Genomic DNA, 23,218 nt, shown 5'->3' with positions numbered 1-23,218 from the left:
AAGTTTGCAAATGTGTAGCCAAATATCAATAAGATCTTCTTTTTTTTCCATTCCCTCTAATTATAACAACCTCATTTATTTCTACCTACCCCTATTGTAGCTCTCTCGCTCATTTTTCACCCATAAATATTTAATTTAATTAATAAAAAAGAATCATATGCAAACAAAAATCAGTTCCCTATTTTTAGTGTAACCATTGATCAAGACACTGAGTCAACACACATCCGTGCCTTCTTCCTTAACCAATACTTCTCCAAATAGTTTTTTTTTTTGATTTTGTATATCTTCAGGTTTATACATACCTATCACAACTACAAAACGCAAAAACAGACGCAAGAAACCTAAAATCTCATCTCCTTTAATGCTAATCTTGTTAAATTTCGATTATGATTTTGTGAGAAATTTAGAGTGGGTATTGTTTGAACTTATTAGAAATAGTCTAAGTAAGTTGTATACAAAGTTTGAAGTTATTTGCTAGAGATTTGGACTAGTTTTATACAAGAATTGCAAGTGAAAATGGTACAAAAATTTCGTGAGAGATACTTATACACTTTTATACAAAGAGGTATATTATGTATATAGTTGTATAAATATGTATAATCAATATTGTTGATACAGTATGCATACAGGTGGATAGTAGAAGAAGAGAAGAAAATGCCAGAAATTCAGTAAACCCCAATCCGCCATAGTTACAACCTCACTCACTGCTTCTTTCAAATGAGCAGACACAAATCCAACTACAGAAACAGTGGATACACAAATTCGTCAAATGCTTTAATTTATGAACTAGTATAACATTCTTATATATTAGATTAGATTGTGTTACTTCTTGTGGAGCAAAGCAATGAAAGCTCTAAACATCCGCCGTTCCATTATCTCTCTAACTTCTCTTCTCTCACATCCCACCACTACCCAAAAAAACCCTAATTCAAAGCTCTTCTCAACCCATTCAAACCTGAAATCAACACGAGTTAAGCCCCTAATGAAATGGCCATTGAACTACCCACCTAAACAACCCACCCCCCTCATTTCACCCCAACCCCAAAACCCCACCACCCCTAATTACTGTCCCACTACTTTCACCACCCTATGTGACATCCTCAGTGACCCCACCATCCCACCTGGACCTATTCTTGAAAATGCATTGGATAAAGCTGGGATTTTTGAAGTAAATGAGCCTCTGTTTCTTCAACTTTTCACCCATTTTGATTCTTCACCTAAGCCTTTATTTACCCTTTACTTATGGGCTGAGAAGAAAGAGTGGTTTAAGTTTTCTGTTACTGTGTTTAATGCTATGCTTAATGCACTTGGGAAAGGAAGGGAATTTGATTCTGCTTGGAATTTGATACTTGATAGACTCAGTTCTACTGAAAGATCCAATCTTGATACATTTGCAATATTGATCAGACGATATGCAAGGGCAGGTACTGGTTTTATTTTCCGAGAATCATACATAAAAATGTTAAAAAATTCAATCAATGAATTAACTGCACCTCAATTTAAAAGTAGTTTGGGATGAATATATGTATACTATGTGTCAATTCAGCGCTATTCAGTTCAATCCCTCCCGAAAAATTTAGTATTCAGGGGATATATTATAGTTCAACTAGTTTTAGGTTGGCCGTCAATCTGCTGAAATCCTCCTCCTTTATCCATAGTTGAGATCAGCTATGCTTGCAATAGGCGAAATTATGGTGTTTTTTACTATTGAATTTCTTTGTTAATTTACTTCTGTTATTTTTCCCCAGTAATTTGTGTGCTCCAGTTTATTACAAATTCACAAGTTCTGGCTTTGAGCTGGATTTTGAGTACTAGTTGTTTTTGTACATCCTGCTAATATTTTTTTTTTAAATTTAAACTTATACAAGAAGTTGTTATGAGATATTTAAAGAGTTTAATCTATTTGATTTTGCGTATGAGAAATAAGTGTTCGGAATGCCTATCAGGATCATCCATAAAATGCCCTAAGTTGCTCGGACTCGAGTGCGGGTGTCTGATACAGGTGCGATGTAGAGGTTGGATCCTTCATAATCTAAATTTTCGGGGGGGGGGGGGGGGTTTACAATCCCAAGTACGGATAGTCGGATACAGGTGCGGGGATTCGGCTAAAAATAATTCAAATATCTAAAAATAGATTTATAAAAATGTGTCTGAATTATGAGAAAAGTGTGGAAAACCTACAGGGTATTCCGAGAAGGAGAAAATATTGATCAAGAGGAGAATCTAGGAGATAAAAAGAAAAGGACTAACATGAAAATTTCTATATACAAGGTATTCCATTTTCTTCGATTTCACCCTAACTTTTGTGTAGTTTCAGAAATCATTGTATCTCTTCATAAAATAAATTATTGCATCTGTCCCGAATTTCTTTGTTGAGTTTGGTCAATGTATCCATAATCAATTGACCAGATTCGGTGTGGATTCCACACCCACACCCACGTCGTGTCGACATGAGTGTGGCACCGAAAATGAAGAGTCCTAGCAACTTAGAAAGGCACTCGTGTGTTCCATAATTTGATCATGTTCGGCCTAAAAATGACATGATAGTTCATTTCTCTTATAATATAAGAGAGATGTGTCACATGTTGAATTTTAACTCAGATTTATTGGAGTCGGTCAAAATGCCAAATTGCCTTTCCTTTTCTATGTTTTTTCTTCCTGTATTTCTGATTTATCCACTAGGTCAGTCTGGTTGGTTCTTTGCACCTAGTTTTGGTGTAGCTGCTATATTTCGATTCATCCCGATCAAGCCTCTTTGAAATTATGTCCTTGTCTCTCGTCTAACTCAAGTTGCCCAGCTCCTTTGGCAGTTAAAGTAGCTCGCTTCAAGTAGCATGTATTACGCTCGAGGTCTCTTAGAATAGTTTGCTCTCGTTTGGGCCATTGTCGAAATGAAATGATTTGACTTTCCCGTAGGTTTCTTCAAAACTCTATCTTTTCTGTTTTCTTCTCACCTCATCCCTGAATTGCATCATGGGGGTCGAGCCCGAGAAGTTTAACCATGCGATATCTCAGTGAACTTAATTGGTTCGGTTCTCCACCTTAACGATTGAAAATAGGATAGATCAAGTTGACCTCCTGGGGGATCCTGCATGTGCAAGCTGCAACCTGCTACCAAAGGTCTAAGCGGTTAATCTAACGAGTCAATTCTCAATGCGATGCATCCATGAAATGGGACGGAGATCTGTCAGGGCTTACTCTACTAGTGGCTCGACTTGGTCTCACTCCCTTCCGGCACTATTCTTCCCCACTAAAAAGAGCGATTGAGAATCTAAGGCATTGAATGGAAAGCCAACTGCATACTTCATCTGGAGTACAGTTTCTTGAGAGAGAGAGAGGAGAGATCTGCTGCAATTATCTTCTGCTTCTCAAGTGATTTCTAAGTCAGTTCATTTTGAATCTTTGGCCACTCAATATTTGGTGCACATATGTAAGTTCTAATCATCTGATGAGTACTGTGATCCTTTTGTCTTTGCAGGTATGCTCTTACCAGCAATTCGAACATATGAATTTTCTTCAAATATAAACTTTTTACACGCTGCGGGCTTGGAGAACAACTTATTTGAGATACTATTAGATTCTTTATGCAAAGAGGGGCATGTGAAGGTAGCTTCTGAGTATTTTTATAGACGAAAAGGACAAGACTCAAATTGGTCGTCATCTATTCGGGCCTATAATATATTGTTAAATGGATGGTTTCGATCAAGAAAGATCAAGAAAGCTGAGCGGTTGTGGGCTGAGATGAAAAAGGAGGGCATAAAACCTAATGTTGTAACTTATGGTACCCTTGTCGAAGGATTATGCCGGATGCGTAGAGTTGAGATGGCAATTGAATTGATTGGTGAGATGAAAGAGGAAGGAATTGAGCCCAATGCAATTGTCTACAATCCAATAATAGATGCATTAGGGGAAGCTGGGCGGTTCAAGGAAGCATCAGGAATGATGGAGAGGCTGTCGGTTCTGGAATCTGGTCCAACTCTATCAACTTACAATTCATTGGTGAAAGGTTATTGCAAGGCAGGAGATCTTGTCAGGGCTAGTAAGATTCTTAAGATGATGATAAATAGAGGTTTTATGCCAACAGCAACAACGTATAATTACTTCTTTCGGTACTTGTCCAAGTTTGGGAAGATTGAAGAAGGCTTAAACCTCTATACCAAGATGATTGAATCTGGATACGTGGCAGATCGACTAACATACCATCTGCTGGTAAAGATGCTATGTGAGCAGGATAGGTTGGATCTGGCAATGCAAATTATCCAAGAGATGAGGGCAAAGGGTTTTGATTTGGACTTGGCTACAAGTACCATGCTTATACATTTATTCTGCAAGATGCATCGATTTGATGATGCTATTGAGTGGTTTCGTGACATGATTCGGAGAGGACTAGTTCCTCAATATCTTACATATCAGAGAATGTGCAATGATCTCAAAAAACAAGGAATGACTGAAAAGGTACAGAAACTTAGAGACATGATGGTTTCTACACCCCACTCTGAGAAGTTGCCCAACACATATATTGAAGATGGAGACTCTTCGTATACGAGAAGAAAATCCATCATCGACAAAGCTGAAGAAATGTCAGATATATTACAAACATGTAGAAATCCAAGACAGCTTGTCAAGCGTAGAACTCCCGTTGAGAACGCTGTGCTGAGTGCTAACCAGCTTATCGAAAACATTAGTAAACGAGTGGAATTGGTTTAGTCACCCTTGTGTTGTCCTATGATTATTCTGTAACTAGTTCTTCTGGAAGCTGAATCATGTAGTACATTTATAAAATAATATTAATATTCTTAAAATAAAACTTTGAGTAAATAATTATATAGGAAAGTATAAGATGTAAGTTTCTCTAAATGATCAATATGGATCAACGTATTGGTGGCTTGTTTGTCGAGGTCAAGATGATTGAATATATTGTTCGAACCTACAAAGATGAACAATCAGAGTTTAATTAGATATATGCATGTGATGCTTTTTACTTATTTTGCTTGTATGAGGTACATAAACGTAATGAAGCGTATCTCACCTACTATTTCCTTATAGATGATGTTTATGGTGTATATCCCTTTCATCCATTTCGCTAGCTTAGTCATGACCATGACTTTTGTAATGAACATATAACATGCATCTACTTGACCAATAACCATGATAGAAGCCTGATCCTTCTGAACCTTCTCCATAAGTGCAAGTAAATGTGGATTATCATATTGGCAGGCGTTGATCTGCTCAAGCAATGACAATTGTGCAACCAACACAAGCAAACACTCTATCCAATACTGAAACATCCCCCATGAAACGTTGATTATTTCCCATGGACTTCCAACTCAAGGCATCCATTATTACAAAGTATATTACTTAAAATAATATTTTTCGGCACGTGCATTGCACATGTATATCGAGTCATATAGTATATGATTTTCATAAAATAGTATCAATATAATTAAAATAAAAGTTTGAATAAATAATTATACACGAACGAATAAAGCATAATTTTTTGCGAATTATATGCTGACTTGTTCGTTGAGGGTAATTGAATATCGGTTGAATCTACGAAGATAAACAATTAAAGTTTAATCAATTGTTAACACTTTGTCATGTTAATCGTTAATTAGCTTCAGTCCACCATTTTAAATTCATTATTCATATTGAATGAAAAATATTTTGATTTTGCAATAGCAGATTTTTGTTAGTCTTAAATTTTCAGCAACTACTTGATCACAAATTTACTAAGAGATCATGTTTCACCAAATTAATTTAATTAGTAATGATTTATGTAAATCCATTTTTAGGAGAAACAAATTAGCAACGAAAATTATTACCAAAATTATAAGAATATAATGAAAGATGAAGAGATCATTATTGTAACTCTCTTCAAAGAAAACACCAGTCAGAATTTTTTTATTGAGGGCTAGTCATATGGATATGCAATGCAAGTGCAAAAAAATCTTAGAGATCTGAGTAGTGAAGTTAGCGCACAAACTAAAAGTACAATTGCAGCAACACTAAAATAGGATTAACATTTTCAGTGCATTTGTTCTTGGCAAATTGTGGAGGAAAGTTCTAAAGGCTGTATATACATGTTAAATATTAGACACACACACTGGACGAAATTGTAGACATCGAAGAAAGCTACAGATAAAGAAGTTCAAGTTAACCGAGTTTGCATAACAAATTACCTTTCTTATGATTTCGAAAATTAGATGAAGACAAATTTGTTAGAGAGCTATGAAACTATTTGCAATAATAAATTTGAAGGATTGAAATACCCCGAAGAATAATTTAGGCACAAGCAAGAAATTTAGCAAAAGTTATATAGAAGAAATTTATTAAACTAGGGAGAGAACTTGGTAGGAGGGTTTTTCACAACTCATAAACTCTTGAATCTCTCTACGTCGTAGCTACCTCTCCACAATAGAAAATATGTAGTAGCATCCCTATTTATAATACTACAAAACAAAAACCTATTCCAATATAAAATTGGTAAACAAAACCTAACTAGACATGAATTAAATAAACTACCAAATATCAAATCTTAGACAACTTAAGAATACTAATTAATCTTGGTTTAATTTCCAACAGCCTCCCTTAAACCAAGATCTTCAAACTTGATCATGCCATGAGTAACATCAAGCCTTATAGAAGTCAATTACTTTAGATTCTTCACCAATTCTCTAAAATATGTTGCATCAACAAAGTGGCGAGTATCGTCTTTAGTTAACATCAGTTTCCCTTCAATATTGGCCATATATGATTTGTTGATGCAACATATCATATATGATTTGTCTTCATATCATATATAAAGTCGCGAGTATCGTCTTTAGTTAACATCAGTTTTCCTTCAATATTGGCCATATATGATTTGTCTTTAACCATGGTAAATCCTTTCAAAATATCATCAATATAATTTTTCTTTACTTTGAAATCATCTACTTCTCCAGTTGCCTTGTAGTTGGACTTGTACACCCAATTAACTCAAATTGAACATTCAATAGGTTGTAGAGTAATGTCACCTATTAGATATATCATCTTGCTCCTTGAAACATGTAATCTTGAACAATGACACAAAATTTATTTCATCTTCAATATCTATAATCATGTGTTGTAGTGCTGGATCCCAAACTATTTTTGTCTCAATCTTGTGCAATCATCAAAGACTTTCTCTTGATGAACCATCTTGCTTTTTTCGTTAATAGTTCCATCTTCAATATTATCAAATAACTTTTCAGGTGAAATACCAACCTCTTTTGGACGAACGTCCCTTACAACCACATCTTCCTTTTTAGCAATTGGAGAAATTTTTGGCAGATCAATTTGAATATTATTTGACTTTTCTTCGCATTCAATAGATTCTCTATCACAACAAAACTTACATGTACCTTCTCTTCCTTTCTCCTCTGTTTCTGAATATTGACCTTCTTCATTTATCTCCGTCGGCTTTGATATGTCTTCTTTTTCTTTAATTGGCTGATCATCCTTTTCTTGCGATGCATCATCTAATGTCTCATCTTTGAGTTGATTCAATGATCTCTCATATATCACTAATTCGCCTTCTAAATCATCAAGTCTTAGAGTGCTAAGATCTTTAGTAGACTCAAGAGTAGCTTTCTTGTTGTTAAACTTTAAACTAAGTGACTGTAATATTTTCTCAACAACTTTAACTTCTTCCAATACTTCTCCATTGGTCCTTAGACCATTGACTATTTCAGTAATTCTTGCAATGAATTCTTTAATAGAGTCTGTTGGTTTCATACGAGCCAACTCAAATTGACTCCTAAACTCTTGCAGTTTCTCTTTCCTTATGTCAACAACTTTTCGATGTGCCTTCACCAAGATTGTCCAAGCCTCCTTTGATGACTTTGCATGTAAATATTTTTTAGATACATACAAGTCAACCTTTATGGCGAGATAGTAGCGTGCCTTATAATCTAAAGGGAAAAGGGTCAAAATTGTCCCTCTACTATTGTTTATTCGTTCCTTGTGCCACCCGTTACACTTTTCGGCCATTCTCGTCCCTACCGTTAACAAAGTTTGTAAAATTACCCCTAACCCTAATGTCCCTCCAATGTGGCAGCTGACCTCTATAATATTTTGTCCATGCCAGCTGCCAAGTCAGCTGCCATGTCATCGACCCCACCAAATTAAAACCCTAACATAAATGACCCCCCACTCCTCACCTCTCCACCCTTTCTCTCATCTTCTCTCCCTCACCTCATACCAAAATCGCCGGAAACCATGGCATTTCACCGAAAAATTTTCAGAGGGCAGAACTAACCTCCATAGTATTGGCTCCCCTCTTCGTCTCTTTTCTCCTTCTTCATGTTTCCTCTTCACTTTGAATTTGAAGTTTGGATTCTTCACCTATAATCTCCCAAATCTGTAAAAATTGATCTCAAAAGACTAAGAAAACAAAACCCCACTTCAAGATTGGATCTTTTCAAGATTTTCGTACAAAGAAAGTCTATCAATTTACAAGCAAATGGGGATCTTTTGGGCTTATTTTACTCACGGGGTTTTAGATTTTTTCCTCCTAATTAAATTTAAATACTCCCAATCTGTAAAATGGATTAGAAAAAATAAGAAAACACCAGTTCAAGATTAAGTCTTTTCACGATGTTGGTACAAAAAATTGACTTGAAAAATCAACATCCAAGCATATGAAGATCTCTTGGGCTTGAGTGTTTTCAAGATTATCGGTCGATGGCAGCGATGGCGGTGGCTCAGCCGTGGAGGATCTAAGAGGAGTGAGAAATCATCAGGCGGTGAGTCTTGCGATTTCTTCAACTGCACTGATTCGACGACCTCTTCGTTCCTCAGCAATTTCTAAAAAAAATTGATTTAACTAAATCATCCATTTCGTTAGCCAATTTTACCAAACATAAAATCCATCCTTTTAGTCCTCTTACTTCCAGATTTTACCAATTCATTTGTTCTTTTTAGTCCCCTTAATTTCAGATTCTACCTATTTATTTGTGATAGTTGGGTCAAGGAAATGGGTACGGGTCATTAGAATTTGGGTTGACCTTGTCCAGTTGACAGTTTAAGTGAGAGGTCAATGCTGACATGGCATTTTATTTGGTGGGACCTGCTGACATGGCAGCTGACATGGACAAAATATTAGAGGAGTCAGCTGCCACAGTGGAGGGACGTTAGGGTTAGGGATAATTTTGCAAACTTTGTTAACGGTAGGGACGAGAATGGTCGAAAAGTGTAACGGGTGGCACAAGGAACCAATAAACTAGTAGAAGGGCAATTTTGACCCTTTTCCCTAATCTTTTCTCTTCTTCTCCAATTGCATAACTGCATCACCCGTCAGTGTTGTGCCTTCTGGAGGTTCCTCAAATCCTTCATTGATGGTGGACCATAATCCAATAGCCTTAAAAAAATCTTCATCTGTTGATACCAAGTTTCGAAATTACTTTTGTCATCAAACACAAAAACGGGACAATTGGGTAACAGACTATCCATATTTTTTTTATTTTTTTTTAGTTCTCCTATCGGCTCTGACAGAATCTCACACAGGCTCTGATACCAATTTGAAGGATTGAAATACCCCGAAGAACAATTTAGGCACAAGCAAAAAATTTAGCAAAAGCTATATAGAAAAAATTTATTAAACTAGGGAGAGAACTTGGTAGGAGGGTTTTTCACAACTCATAAACTCTTGAATCTCTCTACGTCGTAGCTACCTCTCCACAATAGAAAATATGTAGTAGCATCCCTATTTATAATACTACAAAACAAAAACCTATTCCAATATAAAATTGGTAAACAAAACCTAACTAGACATGAATTAAATAAACTACCAAATATCAAATCCTAGACAACTTAGGAATACTAACTAATCTTGATTTAATTTCCAACAAAAGGCAATTGCCAATTCGGAATTGTTTCAAGCATTTTCTTGCATAATTTTATATGGTTCCTCCGTTCTAACACAATAAAGTTCTTTGTTTCCTTATCTGTTGTGCATTTTCTTTGATTCAACACTTTGATGATGTCTCTTTAGCCACGCGAACTTCCCATCCTTCTTTGATGTGCTTTCTACTTTCCATAGTTCTAAGAGAAGAAATTAAAAAAAATGAAAGAAAAGAAGAAAAGGAAAACCATGTTAGAGACTTACCGCAACGTCCTTGTCCCTATGTATAATATTGGAGGAGTTTTAAGTATTCTAAAGATAGTATTTCTCTCCACATTTGTACTTCAGTTGCTTAAAGGGAAATTATGCGCAATTGAAAGCCATTTTCGTATTTTTCATGGATGAAATTAGAGTTGTCCTTGCCTAGAAAATGATATAGGAACATAAATGCCTCTTCCAAAACTAATCGTTTCTAATTCGGCGCCTTTGGAGAAATGGCATGTGTGACTTTTATAATATCATAACATCCTTGACAAAGTTACAGCGCGCGTATGACATATTTGCCAATAGCCATCCATTTTATGCTAAATTATGCCAACGGTTACAGCTCATCATTTTGGACTTTTAAGATTTTTTTTATAAGTAAGATATTTATGTGAATATCAACGATTTTAATAATTTAACTTTTAAATTGTGGGATTCCCATTTTTAATGTGATAATTTTTTTCCTTCACGTAAACAAATAATTGGAAAAAACATAAGGAGATCATACTTATCTCTCTTTCTTAATCTCCAAAATTGACCAAGGAAAGAAATTGAACCAGAAACATATTATTATGGTCGTAATCTATGGATACTAAATTAAACCAGCATATGCAAAGAAAAAATACAAAGTCGTACTTCAACAGATACCAAGTAATGTAATTTACTTTGATTTAATACACACGAAAAATAGTCAATAATTCAAAACAACACAAAATTATGGATATAAAAAACAAAGAATTCATACCCTTTGTATCATTTTCAGCCACAAACAGCGGCAAGATTCATCAGGTAATTTCCTAGCGTTATTGCTGTCAACAGAAGCTCTCCTAGTGAGAGCACAAAAGGAAGTGGTAGGAATTTAGTGTCGAAAATAACAAAAAGGGTTTATAGACAAGTCTTGTGACAAGTGAAATGTTAGATGGATTTTTATATATAGGAGGGTTGCGCTTCAATTTTGTTCTTTGTAAATGAGTGCAAGAAAGGGCACGGTTAAACGACACTTTTCATTATTAATATGGAATGTTTAACATTCACAACTCTTCAGAATAATTTTGTCCTTCTTCTTATTTAAATATTATATTTTTTTTTAAAAGTAGGATAACTAAATTTTTAAAAGGGTAAAAAAATAATTTAATTTTTGACTTAAGGGCTTCCCACTTTTAATATAGTATAGATAGATAAATTCAAAAGTCTAAATCATGTACATACTCCAGCACAACCCTAGGTATGCTTTTATATGGAAAAAAATATGTGATTTGTAAACTTATCAAAAAAATTGACTTGTAAACTTAGGTTTTATAAAGTTCAGAAATCAATGTATGTGTGATGGATCTTTTGTCGTGCACGAACTTCACAATGCTATAAGCCCTTCACCGGTATAACTTGTGAAGGGAGAAATTCAAAAATAGCCAGATTTACAATTAGTCGTTTAAAAATAGCCCAGTTTCAAAAGTAATCGAAATTTAGCCACTTTTCATGTAAAGATAAATTTGAGCGAAAACACTGTTCAAAACCTGAAAAATACGCCAGTATATTATGTTGGAGTTCCGGTATAAGTATACTTGAACTCCAACATATTATACTGGAGTTCCAGGATAAGTATGCTGGAACTCTAGCATAATATGATGGAGTTCCAGTATAAGTACACTAGAACTCCAGCATAATATACTGGAGTTCCAGCAAGTATACCGGTCCAGCATAATATACTGGAGTTTGGAGCACCGGTGCTCCAGTATATTATACTGGAGCCAGCAAAGTATATTGGTCCAACATAATATGCTGGAGTTCATACACAGGTGTACCGAACTCCAGTATATTATGCTGGACCAGTCTCTGTTGCAGCAAAATAGTGGCTATTTTTTATGGACTTGGTAAACGCTGGCTATTTTTGAATGACCAGTCCGAAAACTGACTATACCGTGCTATTTTTACCTTGTGAATGGATACTTCTGAACGCTATATGGTCCGTCAAAGATATTAAAGGAGTTGCAAGCTAGCTCAATGTAGGATGCTGTATCATACTTCGAAGTTTTTTTGAACTTAAACAGTAAATTGGTTTGCTGGAACGTGGTATGAAGAGTAACATAACTTGAAAATATGCACAATCCTTCTGTTTCCAATTTTAGACCGAATGGCTCTATGATACTCCCACATATTAAGGTAACATCTCTAATTTTTCAAACAAAGATCGATTTACCACTTTCTACTAATTTATTTCATAGTTACTTGCAAAATCCCGTTTGCCGTATGGGCTTCTTTTCCTATTATCCTATACATGCCATTGGAATTAGACAATGCTCTAAGTTGCAGCAATAGCTGTCTGGAGTTGCATTGATCGTATTTCATTTTTGAATTTGCCGTCTTTAAGCTGTTAGTTTTAAACCTTCTTATTTAGTATAACTGTGAACCTTTCACGATCAGATGGAGGTTATTCCTCAAAGGAATTCTGCATATATCCACCAGCAGGCTTCGCACATTGAAAAACTGACAGCGGAGATGCTTTAGTTCTCAGGATGTGCCAGATCACTAACATAATAGTGCTTTGATCTCTTTCGGCAACTACAAAAGAAACAATTTCCAAATTTTAACATTTCGGTCAAGGATGCATTTTTCTCCATTGGCTTACAAGGGAGTTCTGCACTGATTTCAATACGACAGGGGAGACAACTAGAAATACATTACATTAGCAGCCAACGGAAATATGACAGTTGCAAAACCGGGAAATTAGTTCACAAATAAAAATAAACTCATCAGCCAGAATTTAGAGACCAATTTTGGGAATCACATCACATACAAAGATGGCGTACCATCAAGGGGTCAACCCCCTTGCTTCCCACCTTTCTTTTCCTTGCATTCCTTTCGATTTCATCTCAGCAGGAGTGAACAATGCAAAAAAGTCTAAATGAAAATCATAGCAAAATCTGCAAGGAACTTGTGAAATCTATCGCCGCCTCATTCCACGGCCACGACCACCTCCACGCCCTCTACCACCCATAGCGCTTGCAGCAGCATCTCCTTGAGCACTCTCAGACTGCAATGTCAGGAAATAGGAATTACTTCTAGCATAGCAAGGACACATACAAGTACGATGAACACATCACAAGCAAAAAAGAAAATCTGATGAGCAAAGATAAAAACATAAAAGTAATCCACTAAACTCCACCTAAAACAACACAAAAAATGCATAAAGGCAGATTGTCAGCTTGAAGAGGACTAGCTTACACTAATTTGATTTTTTTTAGACCCAGAGATTCTTAGACCACAGCAGAGGTAGACACTGCATGTTAGTGGTAGAGCAGCGCATGATTCGCAAGTTAGGTGCATGCTACGAGTTCAAACCCTGCCGCAGACAAAAGCCTGGTATTTACGAGGAAAACCGTAAGGACCAAGCTCATTATCCACCAAGTTTCGAACCATACGCCAACTTTCCCTCGAGGGTTTCTAAGTTATCAAAAAAAGAAGTGGAGAGATGTAGGAGCACTCAAAAACACCTTTACACATTACAGTCGCTTCTCGTCTAGCTCAGACTGCAAGACACAGTGACAGGACTGCTTTGACTTAGTCGGCTTAAGGCTAAATGGCACCATATAGAGTTTCTCTCCATCCACATCTTTCTGACACCTGCCGAGCCCTAAAATGCAAAGTACCAACTAACAACCTTGCCATTAAGGTTTGGCCAAAAGGATCTTAAGTCCCCCCCCGTAATCAATAAAATTCAGAAGAGCTACTGCATTATTACTATTTACTAGGGTATTTGTTTCCAGCAAGAATTGCTGAGCGACAAGGGAAGGCAGAAAAATTCCTCCAACGTTGGAAGTTGTGAATTTTGTTCTGATTCTTAAAGCAACTTAACAACTTTTAGATTTAACAAAGCAGAAAAAAGGGAGACTGGAAAACCCTAATATGCACCGTCTATTATGTCCATAGTGGTAGACAAACTGGGGAGAGAGTGGTTTCACAAAGTCGAAATTACCTTAGGATTCTTCACTGTCTCATCCACACTCAGAATGAGGCATGCTGCTTCTGTGGCTGCATTAATGGCATTTATCTGGACAAAGTAGAAATCATAAAGTATTTTTAAGAAACAAGAATAACTTGGGACCCACTTGTGGGAACTACTCGGTTTGTTGTTGTTGTTAAGCATATTGAAAAAATAATTTTCATTTTAAAAACTGATGCTTCAGTAAAAACAAGTGCCAAAAGATGAGTGGTTGATTAATAACAAGCTAAACTAAATTTATCAACAAAAAACAGTGAATGTAACTAACCTTCACGACTGCTGGCTCCCAAACAAAGTTGGCAAATGCATCGGCAATGCCACCAGTATTGATGTCGACTCCATAAGGTGCACCCTCACCTGTCCAGCATAGTGCAATATCATTAAGGAGTATGCTTTTTTCTTTCTTTTTTGGACAAAATCATTTACATTGAGTACTCTAAGAAAAGAACCCCCAAAATTTTACCAGAAGCCATTCCAGAAAAAACTATCAACTCTCGTAACAATGGCTAGTACGCTTGGAAACATAAAAAATATACTGTTCCTACTAGTACTTTTTCAATAAGCTACTGTTGTTATATAGCCCCCAAAATATTGGTAGGCATACCAGATGGAAGAGCATGTTTTTGTCGGAGCTTATTCAGCACATCAGTTGCATCAAAACCAGCATTATCACATAGCTGACGGGGAATAATCTGCATTATGCCAGAACTAATTAATAAGGTATCACAGAATTTAACTAATTAATAAGGTATCACAGAATTTAACTAATTAATAAGGTATCACAGAATTGAACACGTGCTCTATAAGGAATAGGAGATACATTTCAAAATCAAAAAATTCCATACAACCTCACAGTAAGCAATATCAAGAAATTATCCACAAAAAGAACACCACAGACTATCTCAAAGACCTACTAGCATCGGCAGCCCAAGCTAACTACGAATGATAATACAGACAAATATCTTACCACATAGGAGGAGCAATATCAATAGCTTAAAAGAGTTTTTACAGCAAGAAACAATAGGCTTCTTTTGGAATCAAACAAGACAATTCTTTGGTAAAAATATATCTGACCAACAAAGATTCTCATTAAAAGCAGATCTATATAAAACCAATTATCAAGTTAGACAAATGCAAGAAGGTCTAGGACACAACCAATGATCAAAGTAGACTAGCGTGCCAACATATACCAAAGTAGAAGAAAGTGATCTTATGATAAAGGGAAAGCACCAATCAGAAGACCTCCAAGAGAATAAAAGTGGCACCGAAGGATAATACAATTAAAATCCCTCAAACTGCCCTTTACATCCCACCGTGCACTGATTCAAAATTCCTGCAAGTCTTGGACCACAGACAAAAGAAAAAGCAGCTTTTACCATGCTGCATTGTCAGGGCTTCTGGCATTTACCAGACTGAAAATAAATCCTAGCATTTCTTTCTGAATGAAAAGACCACTAACATCTAGTTCTTATTATCGGAGTTTCTAGCATGTAACAATCACCCTTGCATTTCTCTGACTGAAAAGACCACTAGCATTTATTTCTGCATTATTTTTGTGTTATCAGTGGTGTATCTATTTCTCCTGTTCTCCAGGGTAACTTGACAAAGCTAGCAATTGATGTTGGAACCTTATCACAAAAGTGAAGTATATAAGAGCGAAAATTCCAGACATTGGAAATACATTCAAATAGCACATACAAATACATTTAGCTAATTCTAGGAAAAATAGAACATAATATCTCTGTCAAAGCGAAATGAAAGAAGAATCCCTACCTCAAGAGCTTTTGCATAAGAGTTTATAAAGAGCTGAGATTTTCCTTGAATTGTTCGAGCATGGTGCCTCAAGAAACGGCTTATTTCCATCTGCATCCAAGGGCTTTCTCAATCAATAAGGTATAATTATTATCACAATGAAATCTTTCCAGGAGGTTACAGAACGTTCATACATCTATAGCACCACCTCCGGGAACGACCGTAGAGTTTTTCAAAGCCCTTCTAACAATCATAATAGCATCATGCAAGCTTCTCTCGGATTCCTCTATGAACTACAGATCATTGAAAAGAAAATTAGGAGCAAAGAATCAAATAATAGGCGTATGCATAACTGAAGTGATCAAAAACCTGATCTGCTCCACCACGAAGGACAATAGTGGCGGTCTTGCCCGAGGGACATCCACTGAATATATTGAATCTCTCATTTCCAACTTGCTTCTCCTCAAAAAGCTCACAAGAGCCAAGAACCTAGATAATAATCCAATTGGTTGAAGTAAAAGTTATTGACCAAAATCTAATATAATTCAACCATGTTATGGGAGGTGTCTACAATTGTCACAGTAAGATTATAGGTAACAGGTACAAGGGCAAAACCTCATCAATGACATTGTTCACAGTTGTCTGTACTGTTCCCCCAGTAGCAGCTGCTACCCGCTGCAGATCCTCTTCAGCGACACGACCAGCACAAAATATATCCCGATCTGCAAAATACTGGGCACATAAAAGACATAAAGAATATTAGTCATAATCTTCACAATAATCTCCTATAGCCAAAATAAGCGTCAGTGAGATGGTTCTGGCAGAAATGTAGAAAATGTAGCCTTAATCAGATGATAGCGCTAACCAAAAGTACATTTAACTCTTCTTTACATCTCTTTGCAGCAACCAGCAGGAAAACAAGTCATGTCAAAAACTTGGAGTTCAGTAATTATGCATCAAGGAAAACTCTCTTTTTCTGATCAAAACTTCAACAGTTTATAAGAATTTTATCAATTAAATGGAAAGCACCAGATGGAGATACTATAGTTTCTACTTTCCCTCACGGAAACTCTGTCAATTTCTAGATAATTTGGCTTGTCGTCAAATTACTGAAACCTCCCTCTCCAGCCAAAATTAAGAGGTGAGGAAGGCCCAATGAGTCAAGAAAAAAAAGAGGAAAAAAAAAGAATGTTGAGGGAGGCACATACTCGATCTTTGTTCATTAAGCATATCTGCATCTTTCAAAATCTTTGATATTATGGAATAAAGTAATAAACTTCCATGCTCAAGAAAAATCAGCATGACTATATCTCTCCAAAGATCAGGCTGCAACATTTACTGCATTTACTTAACTCTCTAAATTCTAGCTCTCTGAAGAATCCATATGAAGATAAGATCATTAATTAAAGCAATGGACTGTAAGGCAAGTTTGTATCCAACCTGTGTGGCCAGATCCCCAATAGCAAGTCGAGACAACACAACTTTGGCCCCACTCTTTACACATTTATCCAACTTGTCATAAATGATATTCCACTCTGCATCAACAATTGACTGATATTGTGCTGGATCTGAAAGCCTATACAGAAGATGAAGTGGAGTAAGCACATACAGAACAGTGAAACTTATGAAAGAAAATATTAAATTGGAGAAACTACACATTTCTTCTCAAACAAAATCAGAAGTATGTCTGAAACATACTACCTTATCTCTGCATTTTCCTTTTCTGATTTTAGCTCTAACTCTATGTTCAGTAAAAGTATCTTGGGGTCCACAAACTTCTTTGGCTGCTGTTCAAAACCAGCATAGGAGAATGTCTTCTTAAAGGCAACACCATTTACAAGGAAAGAATCGCGCATATTACCTCCAGGCACCTACACATCAACAAAATGGAGAAAAGGAAAAGGTCAGAAAAATATTAAATGAGATTGTAGAGTCGATAGTAAAATTTCTGTAGTCTCTAATTAAGTTGTAATGCAACAGCATATATGCTCTTTATTTGCTCAGAGGTCTATTTCAATTTACTCAAAGAATAAATCATCACTTTTTTCTTCCACCCCCTAACACATATCAAAGCTAAAGAATAAAGATATTGGCAAAAGCAGTGCAACATAGGACAACATTGTCGAACATTTTTCTACTTTCTTTTTTATTGGTGAACCTTTTTTTTTTGATAAATAAGTTAGATTCAATGATATTCTCTAATTTAATGCTCCAATTATCCACTAAAGCAGTCTGGGCTACAACCATACGTCTAGCATATTGCAAATCTTTTGTTATTTTCCCACAAGAGAATTGAAAAGTGCGTAAAAGGTAAAACGCTAACTTTATTGCGGGATTTAAGCGAAAAGTGAAACTAAAGTATGAGCTTTAATGAATAAAGGCACTAATGAAGAAAGATAACATATATATGTAGTGCAAGAGAAATAACAACAACACAAAAAAACAACTATAATTAAGTGAAATATATGAAGTAAAAACCATGTCAATCAAGTTAAAAACAATTTTAAATTTTGGATCTCGCTGAAAGATGTTTTTTTTTGTTTTCTCATCAAAAATTTTGATTCGCCAACCCTAATCACTAAATATTTGTTCACAACATTCTTAAACAATTAATGTAATCAGTTTACCAACTATATATAATGTCTAATACTACCATCTTAAAGACTGAGCTCATGAGCGATGAGGTGCACGTCTTAACTACCTCAGTGCCTAAACTAAAGTGCCACCTAAGCGAGGTGAAGTGCATGGTTTTGGTTTTAACTTAGCTTCAGCACTTAAGCGCGCCTCAAACGAGCCTCTAATAAGACTGTTTTTCCTTCTCTACTAGGATTCCTTTATTTTCAGGGAGAGTGAAGGGGATATGAGCTCACCCTTTATAGCAATGTTTAGCTGTAACAACTCAACTTAGGTTTGCCACAATGTTTCAGCAACTTTATTACTACAGAGAGCAGCCAAAAGGGGTAACTAGCCCATTACACATTTTTATCAACAAGTTAAATGGAGTAAACAATTAAGCTTGTAAACCCTCTGGCTTGGGAGGAAAAAAGAGGGGAAGATAAGGGAAGACACGGGACCCTAAATCCTGGCCTAACAATTCAAAGGGGGTTCAGAGCGTAAAACTTTTAACAGAAATCTTATTAGCCTCTTGATCTGATGAAAATCAGATAACCTGTTACAGAAAGTATGAAAACTAAAAGAGCAGGGAAACAGTACTTTAAATAGAAAAGGAGCTGCACCAAAATATTTCTATAAATTCATAGCTTATAGATTAAACAACCCATGAACAACATTACAACATTCAGATGGATACTCAGATCAATATAAGCTCTAAAATGTTCTCTGAACTCTGATACTTTATGAAAGTACCAGTTAACTCTCTGACCAAAAAAATGAACCAACAGGCCACCGCCACAAAGTCAGAAATTAAGCAATCAAAGCCTTATAAAAGAAAAAAAAATTCAGTTGCAAGATTGTGCACCTTCTTAATTCCAATCATGTTCAGCCTATCATCATTTCCGATTGAAAGAACGGCATCCACAACCATGGGTGCAAAGAATTCCTTTTCACCTCCAATAAGCTTCGACGACAGAGTCGTAGCAGCACACTTTGCAAGCAGAGTTTTCTTTTCTTCCAAACTTTTTCCCTCAATGCTAACAGCCAATTCTTTTACCTTCTCTATTGCCTATATAATCAATATCAAATTACTCAATGAACTATGATGACTAAACCATCTGGGACAGTGAACAGAGCAAAAGCAGAAAGACAGAGGAATGAGCAAACAGGAGGAGGAAAAATCTACCATATTAGAAGCAGTTCGATAACTGCGAATAAGATTTTGAGGGTGGACACCCTCTTCAATAAAAGGCTTGGCTTCCTTCAAAAATTCTCCTGCAAGCAGAACTACTGTAGTGGTTCCATCACCAACCTGCAGACATCGACAAGGCACTAGAAATGAAGAAGGGGTGGGGGGATCCGTATATGTTGTTCAGGTCAATTCAAAAATACAGAAATAACTCGAACTAAACGATCATGCAACAATAAAACAATCTTATAACACAGCTTATTATGGATTCCATTCAGTCAAAAGACCAAATCAACAAGTTGTGGATTTACATCATATAATCAATTGCAATACTATATCTTCAAGTGTTAGTTTACTGTCCTATTCTCCAAATTTTTACAAGACCTGACTCATTTGTGGACAAGCTGCATTCGACTGGATCAAACAAAGAGCACTATGGTTATAAGATATTCCCCTCGGTCTTAATCAAAAGGCCGAGAGATATGATCACCATAGTATAAAAAGATGAGTTTATAACATTTACTACTCTCTAAGCTTCTTTAAGCTAAAAGCTACTTTGATTGTGAGGTTAGGACAAAGAAGCCTAGGTGAACTTCATAATATTTTTCTACCATCACTTCACCTTTTTCCCTCTTGTTATAATGCACTTTTAATCATTTTCAGAGCAGCTTCCTTTTCTTTATGACATTTCAACCTATAGTTGCCACCTAGATTATCAGCTTGGAAGCCAATGCCCAACAAAATTCCATATAATGCACACCATTTTCTTTCTTTTATCTCTTTCTTTTCCTCCTAATACTTGTTAATACTCTAAAACTGTAAAATGAAATGCTTCTGTCCTCCTCTGGCATTGAGTGTGATCAGTTGGCCAGATAATGATACAACGAAGCTGCTTTCTTTACATTTCATGTATTATCAGCAAAAGAAGTGCGTGTACCCACTAAGATGAAACAACATAATAACAACACAGATGATATCATATGCCATGTAAGACATGTCCACTACTCCACTACTTTCACGTGAACCCGTGCTCGCAAACTTTTCAATATCCCCCAAAAAATGACTTACTACACTGATGCCCACCTGCTTTCATATCCATGTAAATTGACAATTTAGATGTCAAACCAACACTAAGTTTCCATATGTCTGCATGAATCTAAAGTTGCAATCAGCCAAACTAGGTGAAATACTTTTGTCACCAGGCCCCAAGACTATGCAATGGGCCCATGTTGTGGTTATTTAAGGTCATTTGATGTAGGAACTCGACATTCAAAGGAATTATTCAAAACAGGCAATCAAGTCATTCTCCCTTATACCAAAGCTCTCACTTCAAAATTGTTTTGCTAGGAAATATGTGGCAACCTATTTTCAGACCCACTTTTCTTTATTACCTTGACAGAAGAACCAGCTGACACAATTAAAGAAGACCAGTTTACTGCATCTTATTCAAAGTGGCTCAAAACATAAGATCAGGTCCGCAATTCCTAAAATTTGCTTCCAAGGAAAATCCACGTGATCTAAAGAAAAGAAATGCTAATAGATATTCTAGAACTTAACAAACCATTCACTTTCTTTCTTCATTTTTTTCGGGGTGATAAGTACTTAACAAGCATCCTTCGCAGCTTACCATATTCCAGCTCTCCGGCTCAAAATTCTTCTACCAACTTTATCTTCTAAAAGAGCATGTATTCAGGATGACGACCATAAAACTAACTGCCAACACACATTGTGCAGTACAATCATCAAATTTCCCGAGCTCATAAGTTCTACACTGCACATACAGTCCAACTTATGAGCCACATCTCTATGTACATTTGAAGTAAAAGCACTGCAATCAACTTTGAATTTCAGAACTACACTATTCAACTGATGTTATAATAGCAACAAATAGCATGAGTTCTGAGGCAGCAAAATTACAAATTACAGCATACCTCAGAGTCTTGGGACTTGGCGATGTCAACAAGTATTTTTGCAGCGGGATGTATTATGTCTAGAAGCTTCATTATAGTGGCACCATCATTCGAAATAGTCGTGTTTCCCTTCTCGTCGTGGATCAGCTTGTCCATACCCCTAGGACCAAGGGTGGTACGCACCACATCAGCCACAGCCATACAAGCATTTATGTTGCTCACCAACTGTGCCTTCCCTTGGGACGTATCAGTCCCTTCCTTCAGCAATATGATCTGAGGTTGCTGTTATTTCAAAAGCCACAACACCAGATCAGAAAATGATTTAGAAGAAAAAAGGGAACAATAAACGAAAAAATACACCAGTAACACATAGGTATATCCAATCAACCAATTAATTGTGCCCCATTTCCGTATTAGTTGGAGTTGGCTATCGAATCCTCTATATAAATTCCCATCTACTTGGACCCATTTCATTCCAATACTGATAAAAATTGTCTTCTAAGACAAAGTAGTAACAGTAGAACAACCTGGAAACAGAAGTCTGCACATTCTAATTAATGCCGATCCTACAGTAGTCATATTCACAAAAGCCTAACCTTCAAAATGTAAAACAAAACCTTCACCATAAACATTTTGTATATTCTCATGGTAACGAACCTACCACATTAATCATCATTAATCTGAATTTACTGCGGACAAACTAAAGAACAAACGCAACAAATGTTCAGCTGTTCCGATCAAAATGATGAAAAAAAACATCAATATTTACAATTATGGGTGGATTGACATAGTTGGCAACCTCCCCTGCCACATCGACAGCCTTTCGTCACCTGTCTCTGTCTTTGTTTACACACACAGACACGTACTTAATATCCTAGATCCACAACTTCCACTCACCTTGTTACAACTTGTGGAACTTCCACTTCCACAACAGCTCTACTCAGATTTGTACTTTAAAATGAAAGTTGCCTACATTTCTCGCATTACCCGGCACTAGTCGGAGCCTTTTATTCTTTCAGTAATTAGAATGAGCATTAATACAGTCGAAAAGTATCGAGGCTTACCATCATAGACGCCATTGTTGATGGCGAGAGAGATCAATTGAGCGAGAAAGTAGGCTACTTGGTGAGTTAGCAAATGGCCGAAGAAGCAGAAGCCTGGGTACAAGTGGAACTTTCTAGGGTTTTTCCCTACTCGTTAGGGTTTATACTTTTTCTAGTTCGTTCGCTAAAGAGTGACGGGAATAGTTTAGAAATGGAGAAAGTTATAAGGGAAAAAGAACTTGCTACATGCGCCACATCATAGTTTTACAGGTTAGGTTATAATTGAAGAAAGAATATATGTTGGAGTAATGATTAAATTAAAATTAAGTGATAGTACGTTTTATGTAAAAAAAAAATATATGTGCCATACACTTAGGTAAAAAAATTAGGAATTTTTTTCTCGGTAGCAAAGGTTGATATCTTATTTATTTTAAATAAATATCTTTTTAAAAAATTATATTTTATAGCTACCTTTTGATTTTATAATCAAATATCTATTTATGGTCATCTTCTCCTCTTAAGCCATAAAATACGCTTTGTATTATTTTTCTCTATCATTCTTTCAGATTTTTCTCCACCCGCTCTCTC

The 23,218-nt window shown here is 36.1% G+C and overlaps 2 protein-coding genes across 2 annotated transcripts; one reads left to right on the top strand and one right to left on the bottom strand.

Annotated features, from left to right (window-relative positions):
- Nucleotides 1-4: 4 nt before the first annotated feature.
- Nucleotides 5-4,967, top strand: LOC104236458 (pentatricopeptide repeat-containing protein At5g11310, mitochondrial). The gene is made up of 2 exons (XM_009790381.2): nucleotides 5-1,424; nucleotides 3,479-4,967. Exons 1-2 carry the CDS (start codon nucleotides 845-847, stop codon nucleotides 4,705-4,707), a joined length of 1,809 nt encoding a protein of 602 aa, XP_009788683.1. The 5' UTR covers nucleotides 5-844; the 3' UTR covers nucleotides 4,708-4,967.
- A 7,815-nt stretch (nucleotides 4,968-12,782) lies between these two features.
- On the bottom strand, nucleotides 12,783-22,885 carry LOC104236456 (T-complex protein 1 subunit eta). The gene is made up of 14 exons (XM_009790379.2): nucleotides 22,652-22,885; nucleotides 21,609-21,869; nucleotides 19,675-19,800; nucleotides 19,354-19,557; nucleotides 17,577-17,746; nucleotides 17,316-17,451; nucleotides 16,491-16,607; nucleotides 16,245-16,364; nucleotides 16,070-16,168; nucleotides 15,897-15,986; nucleotides 14,728-14,815; nucleotides 14,392-14,480; nucleotides 14,097-14,171; nucleotides 12,783-13,154 (listed from the first exon to the last, which is right to left on the bottom strand). Exons 1-14 carry the CDS (start codon nucleotides 22,664-22,666, stop codon nucleotides 13,065-13,067), a joined length of 1,680 nt encoding a protein of 559 aa, XP_009788681.1. The 5' UTR covers nucleotides 22,667-22,885; the 3' UTR covers nucleotides 12,783-13,064.
- Between the last annotated feature and the right edge of the window lie 333 nt (nucleotides 22,886-23,218).

Source organism: Nicotiana sylvestris, chromosome 6 (genome assembly GCF_000393655.2).
Source record: "Nicotiana sylvestris chromosome 6, ASM39365v2, whole genome shotgun sequence".
NCBI classification, from domain to species: Eukaryota; Viridiplantae; Streptophyta; class Magnoliopsida; order Solanales; family Solanaceae; genus Nicotiana; species Nicotiana sylvestris.
This window is presented reverse-complemented; position numbering and strand designations above follow the sequence as displayed.

Coding starts and splice junctions, on each gene's coding strand:
- LOC104236458 (XM_009790381.2), top strand. CDS start 845: ATGAAAGCTCTAAACATCCGCCGTTCCATTATCTCTCTAACTTCTCTT. Junction 1,425..3,478: donor CAGACGATATGCAAGGGCAG/GTACTGGTTTTA, acceptor TTGTCTTTGCAG/GTATGCTCTTACCAGCAATT.
- LOC104236456 (XM_009790379.2), bottom strand. Junction 19,801..21,608: donor CCAAGTCCCAAGACTCTGAG/GTATGCTGTAAT, acceptor CGATGTCTGCAG/GTTGGTGATGGAACCACTAC. Junction 13,155..14,096: donor AGACAGTGAAGAATCCTAAG/GTAATTTCGACT, acceptor CTGACATTGCAG/TCTGAGAGTGCTCAAGGAGA.